The sequence below is a fragment of the Hordeum vulgare genome, chromosome 2H (genome assembly GCF_904849725.1).
Source record: "Hordeum vulgare subsp. vulgare chromosome 2H, MorexV3_pseudomolecules_assembly, whole genome shotgun sequence".
Lineage (NCBI taxonomy): Eukaryota > Viridiplantae > Streptophyta > Magnoliopsida > Poales > Poaceae > Hordeum > Hordeum vulgare.
The window spans coordinates 618319287-618328240 of record NC_058519.1 but is presented as its reverse complement, the minus strand read 5'-3'; the positions used below and the strand labels follow the sequence as shown (position 1 = coordinate 618328240).

At 45.0% G+C, this 8954-nt stretch overlaps 1 protein-coding gene across 1 annotated transcript; it reads left to right on the top strand.

Moving 5' to 3' along the window:
• Positions 1–1329: 1329 nt before the first annotated feature.
• On the top strand, positions 1330–8289 carry LOC123427888 (transducin beta-like protein 3). The gene is made up of 14 exons (XM_045112027.1): positions 1330–1782; positions 2759–2941; positions 3125–3274; positions 3625–3830; positions 3921–4206; positions 4284–4418; positions 4639–4757; positions 5274–5430; positions 5518–5764; positions 5967–6043; positions 6797–6916; positions 7272–7402; positions 7473–7647; positions 7748–8289. Exons 1-14 carry the CDS (start codon positions 1453–1455, stop codon positions 8075–8077), a joined length of 2646 nt encoding a protein of 881 aa, XP_044967962.1. The 5' UTR covers positions 1330–1452; the 3' UTR covers positions 8078–8289.
• Positions 8290–8954: the final 665 nt, after the last annotated feature.

The window sequence follows — 8954 nt, the reverse complement described above, 5'->3', positions numbered from 1 at the left end:
CGATCCATACTAACTCAACGAACACCTTCGGAGATACCTGTAGAGCATCTTTATAGTCACTCAGTTACGTTGCGACGTTTGATACACACAAAGCATTCCTCCGGTGTCAGTGAGTTATATGATCTCATGGTCATAGGAACAAATACTTGACACGCAGAAAATAGTAGCAACAAAATGACACGATCAACATGCTACGTCTATTAGTTTGGATCTAGTCCATCATTTGATTCTCCTAATGATGTGATCCCGTTATCAAGTGACAACACTTGCCTATGGTCAGGAAACCTTGACCATCTTTGATCAACGAGCTAGTCAACTAGAGGCTTACTAGGGATAGTGTTTTGTCTATGTATCCACACATGCACTGCGTTTCCAATCAATACAATTATAGCATGGATAATAAACGATTATCATGAACAAAGAAATATAATAATAACTAATTTATTATTGCCTCTATGGCATATTTCCAACACTCTTAGGGATAGGGATAGCCTTTTTTTTCGGTGGCTGCCACCCGGTTGGTTCCGGGGCAAAGAAGGATAGAGGCAACCAGATACCTGGAATATTCCTAAAAAACAGGGATGGCCAGACCCGCAAAAAACGAGCGGGTGGTGGCAACCACCCCGCGCGCGCTTCGTTCTTTCCTCTGCGGCGCGGCGGTAGGAGGCCGGGGCGGCCGGCAGGAGGCGCGGCGCGGCGCGCGGCCGGCAGGAGGGGCGACGCGGCAGGAGGGAGGCGCGGCGCGGCACGGCGCGCGGCCGGCAGGAGCGGCGGCGCGGCAGGAGGCGTGGCGCGGTCGGCAGGAGGGGAGGCGCGACGCGGTCGGCAGGAGGAGAGGCGCGGCACGCGGCCGGGAGGAGGGGAGGCGCGGCGCGCGGCCGGGAGGAGGGCGGCCGGCAGGAGGGGCGGCGCGGCCGGCGCGGCAGGCGACCGGCGCAGCAGGAGGCGCGGCGCGGCGACAGGAGGCCAGCGGGGCCGGCTCGGTTGGATCCCAGGATAACCCCACCCTTCCAACCAAACAAAAAATAGGGCTATCCCCAGCCACTTGGTTGGGGATACCCACAACCACCTAGACTATACCTCCAACTAAACACATCCTTATATTTAGGAACGGGAGGGAGTAAAAGATATAAAGAGGAAAAGGAAAAACCTAACGGATAGTGAAAAGGAAAGAAACGAACCCTCTACTGGGTTAGATGTTTTTATTTGAGACAATCTACTGGGCTGGATAAGTACACCTCACTTATGCGAGCCCAACAGGGCCACGGCCCTCAACGTCGCAACCTTTTGCGTAGCTGCGGTCGGGACCCACGTGTCGGTCGGAGAGTGCGCGACGCCTTAGGCTTAAACGCACTGCCGCCAGTCGAGCTCTTAAACCCTTCTCCCCCTTCTCGCGCCGCCGCCGCCGCAAAACCCTAGCTCCGACGACCCCCGCCGCCGACGCGCGACGCCATGGCTCTGTCGCAGGGGCCCAAGAAGAACTACCGCTGCGACCGCTCGCTGCAGCAGTTCTACACGGGCGGGCCGTTCGCCGTCGGGAGCGCCCCCCGGGGCGAGGGCGAGGGCGACGCCGAGGCGTTCCTCGCGTGCGCCTGTGGCAGCGAGCTGCGCGTGGTGTCTGCCGCTGACGCCTCCTCCATAGGGGAGCCCATCGACGGCGACTCCGAGGCCGTCACGGGGATCGCGCTGTCCCCGGACTCTCGCCTCCTCTTCGCCGCTGGACACAGCAAGCTCATTAGGGTCTGGGACCTCGCGTCGCGCACCTGCATCCGCAGCTGGAAGGTGCTTTTCTGTTCTTCATGTGTTCTGTGGCGCCTCCGCGTGCTGCCTCCTGCCTGAAATGTTGCATCATAATCCTGATGCATATCTCCTCGCCCCCAATTCCATATCAGTGAAAGTGAAACTGATAGGACAGGGTTCCCGGCTCAATACAGGAGAACTGAACTGGAGCATAGTCTAGCAATTTATTGTGCTTGTGGAATTCAGCTTAGTGTATCAATCATATGTGCATGTGAAATTGAGCATGCATCTGCATTTTTCTGTCCATATGAATTCAAATAGGGCGGTGCATTGAATAGATGCTGGATCACCGGTTCGATACTAACGGACATCTTACGAATCAAGAGGTAGTAACACGTCACGGAAGATCATGAAACAGCACTCGACCAACCTATGCTCTTCACCTGAGATATTCACACTAAACTGGTAGTTTGCTCCCGGAACTGCTGAAAGCTGCACTTTCTTGTGAAAATGCATACATAGTTTGTTCCCTTTTTAGACAAGCAACGGAGGGCGATCGCCCGCCTCACTTTTTATTACTAAAAAACTCCCCCGGGGGGAGCAGGGGTGCATGTTACATCATACAGCAAACCCAAGGTCGTAATTGTATGTTCTAGAAAATTTACCTAGCTTATGTTCTTGGAAGTATTACAATAATGTTGCAAGCGTAGGTGCTAGACTCTCAGGGAGCTTCATATCCTGATACTTTGCATTCTATTAATTGACGCTTTGCACCACAGTGTTAGAAGGCATGCATATTTTTCAATATAGCTTTTGCTACATCGTTCATGAAGGGCTGTGCATCAATTCCTTTTTCATAGTGGCGACAGCAGTGACAGAATGGCGGATTTACATATATAAATGTTAACATCTTCCACAGCTATTAAATTTTTGTTTGAGCACATTAGTACTGTCTTGTTTTTGTTCCTCAATATCGACATCTGAGGAATGCTCATTTGTTTTTTGTTATGTCATACAGGGACATGATGGTCCTGTCATGGCCATGTCATGCCATGCTTCTGGTGGCTTGCTTGCAACTGCTGGAGCAGACAAGAAGGTTTGCGTGTGGGATGTGGATGGTGGATTTTGCACACATTTCTTTAGAGGTCATACAGCTGTTGTGACGACCATAATGTTCCACAAAGATCCAAAGCGCCTTCTGGTGAGTATGATATTGGAGATAAATTACCTACATGTGAACAGGATCAATTGAATAACTTTTTTCTTGTTGGTGCAAGTAACTCAATATTAGCACCGCTGAGCTGTTGTTGGTTTTAGTGGTATATTCCTTCTATTTCTCCATGTATTCGCGTATTTACTGCCTCATTATTTTCTCGACGTCTAGTTATTTTCAGGAAGTGATGATGGCACAGTTCGCGTTTGGAACCTTGAAAGCAAAAAATGCATTGCTGTGCTTAACGCACATTTTTCAACAGTGACTTCGTTGGCGTTATCAGAAGATGGGCTAACATTGCTCAGTGCAGGGAGGGATAAGGTATAGCGGAAGGATTGAAATCTGGCTTAAGTTCCTCCTACGTTTATAAAATTTGAAGTTGATTTTTCATATTTCTATGTGTGCTAGCTTATACTTTGATGATGCATGAGTTCCATTGGTTTATCATTGCTAGACACTGGAAAATCTGGGGTTTCAAATTGATTGCAACAGTCATAAAATAGATGATCTTCATGGGGGATGGTGCTAGTTATGATCATGTTTTTTATTTGTCTAGACTAGACACTTTTGCATGGTTAGCATTCCAATATTCATCAGTATATAAATTTTAAGTTTGCAATCATATTTCTGTCCTGAGCTACCAACAATTTGAGTGGCTGAAACGTCTGTAGGTTGTGAATGTGTGGGATCTTCGGAAGTATGCCTCAAAGAAGACAATACCAGCATATGAAATGATAGAAGGTGTTTCCTTCATTGGACCAGGGAGTGGCATCTTGGCTTGTTTGGGTGTCGAAGTGGCAAAGTTGAAGGAAAAAACGGATGGTTATTTTCTTACGGTTGGTGAACGTGGACTTGTGCGCATGTGGTGCTTGGAAAGGTACATTGATTTTGCATATACAGTTCTTAAATACTTCATTCATGTCCATCTAGAATGCATTTCTCAATTGTTTTTCTGGTCATTCCACAGTGCTGTTTGCGTGTTTGAGCAGCAGTTATCTGATGTAACCATCAACTCAGAAAACGAGGAATCTAGAAGGGGCTTTACAGCTACTATTATGTTGCCAGATGATCAAGGAATCCTATGTGTCACTGCTGATCAACAATTTTTGTTCTATTCTTGTACAAGAACTGATGAAGGGACTTTCCAGTTGAACCTATATAAACGTCTAATAGGTTATAATGACGAGATTCTTGATTTGAAGTTTGTTGGGGAAGAGGAAAAATATCTTGCCGTGGCCACTAACTTGGAGCAGGTGGGTGAATAATTTTCTGATACAGTTCTTGTGGACTTTCTGTAACCAATTTCTCACACCATTTCCTCCATTTGCAGGTCCGTGTTTATGACGTTGCATCAATGTCATGTTCTTATGTGCTGGCGGGCCATACTGAAATTGTTGTTTGCCTTGATACTTGTGTCTCTGCTTCTGGGAAGACACTTGTTGTAACTGGGAGCAAAGATAATACTGTAAGTGTGATTTCTTGCCTTGAGAATTGCTTTAACATACACCCTTCGATCCATATTACTTGTCGCTCAACCGGATGTATCTAGACGTATTTCAGTGCTAGATTCATCCATTTGAGCGACAAGTAATATGGATCGGTGGGAGTACAGTTTTTGTGGGTTAACTGCTATTACTCCTTTGTCAGCTTTCCCATTTTGGATAATAACATTTGGTATCTCACAGGTAAGATTGTGGGATATGGAAAAGAGAAGCTGTATTGGTACTGGTAAAGGCCATCTAGGAGCTATTGGTTGTGTTGCTTTCTCAAAGAAGTCGAAGAACTTCTTTGTTAGTGGCAGCAGGTTAGTTTCAAAATCATAACTGTTCCATTTCAGAGCTGAGTGATATTCAATTCCTCAGTGATCAATCGTGACTTTTCTTCTAGACGTATAGTTATCTGTCAGTCACTCAGTCTTGCTAACTATTGAGATACCATGTTTTGGTTTGGTTTTGCATGTCTATGGGCGGGTGGTTGATCTAAGGAAATTGACTGCCTTTTGATTCGAGTTATTGTATGTAGCAGTGTAGGCATTGAACTGCCCAAGTAGTCAACTAGCCATGGCAGTGTATGTAGGCAACTCGAGACCGTCCTGGTGATTAGTTCATAGGTGCTAGCGAACCTCACTAATTTTACTTGTGGATGCAAACATGTCGAAGTGAACCAATGCTCAAGTCCAAATTCTGGAATGAGTGGAACTATTCAACACTTTCAGTCTTTCTTCACCGCAGTTTCTTACAAGAATGACAGTTCCCTTGTCCATTTCCCTCTATCCGTTATTGCTAATGTTCTTCTAAAATAACTCTGCCTTATCATTTAGTGACCGAACCATCAAGGTTTGGACCTGGGATGATACACTCATTGATGCTGGCGGTGAAGTTCCTCTCAAAGCAAAGGCTGGTGTAGCTGCACATGATAAAGATATTAATTCTCTCTCTGTCTCACCTAATGACGGCTTTGTTTGCAGTGGTTCTGAGGTGAGATCGAGTATATGCTAACTTATCTTGAATGCTCTTTTGACTTGCCTCATTGAACTGTCAGATCTCATTACCATGTTTCTGTAGGACCGAACTGCAAGCATATGGAAACTCCCTAACCTAGTGTCCTCTGTTGTCCTTAAAGGGCATAAAAGGGGCATTTGGTCAGTTGAGTTTTCTCCTGTTGAACAGTGTGTCATAACATCATCTGGCGACAAAACTGTCAAAATATGGCATGTTGCTGATGGCTCATGCCTGAAGACATTTGAGGGTCATACGTCAAGTGTTTTGAGAGCTTCATTCCTTTCACGTGGAACTCAGTTTGTTTCTTGTGGTAATAAGAAATAAGCACGTTTAATTATTACTCCCTCCGTCCGGAAATACTTGTTGGAGAAATGAATGTATCTGGACGTATTTTAGTTCTAGATACATACATTTTTATCCGTTTCTCCGATAAGTATTTTCGGACGGAGGGAGTGTTATTTTGGGTGCTGGGCGGTGGAACTGACTCCTTTGTTGTGATGTCCTTACTGTAGGAAGCGATGGTCTAGTGAAGCTATGGACGATAAAAACGAATGAGTGCATTGCTACATATGACAAGCACGATGGGAAGGTATGCTATCTAGCTCTGCTCTATTTATCATCTGTAATCTGCTCAGTAGATCATCCACATTTTATGATATTGTAATAACATACTGCCCCTGTACCTAAATAATTGTAGTTGGGGAGAACTAGTCTAGTTCTCTCCAACTACAATTATTTAGGTATGGAGGGAGTAGTTATGTTGATGTATAGTCTTTATGGGGCATTGGCAGGTAAAACACTATGTTGAACTGCTGTTACCGGCTTTTAAGAGAGTTTAGTAATGAACCTGACTTGTGTTCAGTCAAACAGAAACTGCCAGTGTTCTGTTTCATTAGAGAGCAGTGTGATAATGTGCAGTTTGGCTGTGCGATTCATCAGCCTCGTCATTTGCATCACTTTCTGTTAATTTGCGACTTACTTAGCTTTATTAACCAGTTCATCTGTGGACAAAATGTATGATTTTATGAAAACTTACTAATATCCACCTTACTATCTACTCCCTCCGTTCCTAAATATAAATCCTTTTAGAGATTTCACTATAGGACTACATACAGAGCAAAATTAGTGAATCTATACTCTAAAGTAAGTCTATATACATCCGTATGTAATTTTTTAGTGAAACCTTTAAAAAGACTTATATTTAGGAACGGAGGGAGTAATACAAACTTCGGGAAGTTAGTTCATTGGTAAATTCTGAATACTATTTTTAGGCAATATGTGTATTTTTCCCTTGCTGAATGCTTAGTAAGGATTCCCCAATTGACTGTCACTTATTCAACAGGTTTGGGCACTGGCTGTTGGCAAGAAAACTGAAATGCTTGCTACTGGTGGAACTGATTCTGATCTTAACCTTTGGTATGATTGCACGTTGGAAGATAAGCAGGAGGATTTCCTTAAGAAGGCAAGTGCAATATTCTACTATACTTTCAGGATAAAAAAGCTTTGCATGCGAGATGCGTGTCTTTGTTTAATTTCTGTGGCAAACAACACCAAATACATCTTTTTTCCCCAGAAGAATAAAACAACACTGGAAACATGATCTTTGGTTCTTGTAAATGGATGTAACCTTGAATCCATTAAACACTTGCAGTCAGTAGTTTGTAATTGGATCCTGGCTTCTATCATTTGTTTTATGTATTTACCATATTCTCGAGTCTTGATGGATGCCATTTTTCGTACATGTTTCCTTCTGGGAGTGCCCATGTCTCCTTCGATCTATGTACAATGCTTATCTGCATTCACCACCATTGTTGCAGGAGGAGGAAGTTTTAAGAGGCCAGGAATTGGAAAATGCAGTGTCAGATTCTGACTATACAAGAGCAATACAACTCGCATTTGAGCTTAGAAGACCACGCAGGCTTCTTGAGTTATTCTCACAACTTTGCAGGTACTCATCTTTGATGGAGTTCACTTTGCTCTTATTTTATAATTTGATTGATATATTATTGGCTGTGCAGGAAAGCTGATCCAGAGGACCCTATAGAAAAAGCCCTTGTTGGTCTCCCAAAGGAAGGGCTTCGCGTGCTTCTTGAGTATATACGTGAATGGAATACAAAGCCCAAGTTTTGTCATGTTGCACAGTTTGTGCTTTTTCGGGTGTTGCGGAGCTTGCCTCCCACTGATATCCTGGAGGTATTTATCTTTTGCTTTTTGAAGAGTTGTATTGATGAGTACGTCGATAATCTGTTACAAACTGTTACTCTTTCCTGAGATGTTCCGTTTGCTTGTGCAGATAAAAGGCATCAGTGAGCTCCTCGAGGGCCTCATCCCATATTCGCAAAGGCACTTCAGCAGAGTCGACAGACTTGTACGCAGCACATTTTTGCTGGACTACACGTTGACACGGATGTCTGTCGTAGACCCAGACGTAGACGTGGGCATAACCAAAGATGTTACAAACGACTCGTCAACGGACAATGTTGAGATTGCGCCAGCAGAGCCTGAACAAGAGACCCCGGAGAAGCCGGGCAAGAAGAGAAAATCCAGCAAAACAACCCCATCAAGCAAGAAAAGTAGTAAGAAGGTGAAGGCTTCTTCGAACGCTGTTTCTGTCGAGGCGTAAACAGTTAACACTGACCGGTCCTCTCTTCGCGCCACCAATTTTGTAGCCTGCTGTTGTACCTTCCTGCCGAACCATATTTATCTTGCTTCGCGACAAACACTGTACAGAATGTATTCTTTGCGTAGTCGAAAAGACATGCTTGCTTCAGGCGTGTACGAGTAATCGGCTAAAAATTTCCGATAGAGTTCACAGCCAAGCCTTAGTTCCAGAAATATTTGCAGTCCGTCTTATCCTCTGGGTTGGTTTGCCTTGATTGTTCTCCACGGAGGCAGTACGTGCCCCAGCCATAAAGTCGCTAGCTCCACTTGCGATTGTTGGATCTGCGATCTGGACGCCGTTATAGACGCTTCATTATTCCCGTCGTAGTCATCTGGGGCTTCTTTTTTGTGGCTGAGTGGGGGGAGTGAGGTGGAACAATTGTGTCCCACGTTTTGCAAGTTCTGATAACAATATCCCACATTTGTTGTATAACGTAAAAGCCTATGGGGGAAAAGCATCTTATGTTTGGTTGTCATCGCCTTTCGATTGTCCCAGTCACGAGTTTAATGGCCGGTGAAATGGTGGTGCTTTCAGTTTTGCAGCAGGAGTTGCTGATGCAGCCAAAACAAGGATATTGTTGTGCGAATTTCACAGGACTTGGAGAGAAGCTGCTTCTGATCCTATCAACGTCTGGTATGATTCAGGGATGTGACGTTTAGATATGCCAGGCAACAACCGATGTGTCCTCGCCTGCTTCGTAAACACTCAACGTCACCAGCTTAACCCCAAAGATAGGTTCTTCCACCGGCAATTCGGCATATGCCATCCGGGGCCTTTCACCGGAAAAGAGAGAGCACGTTCCATTCAGGATGCTTGGACGTTATGTCAAGCCCACGAC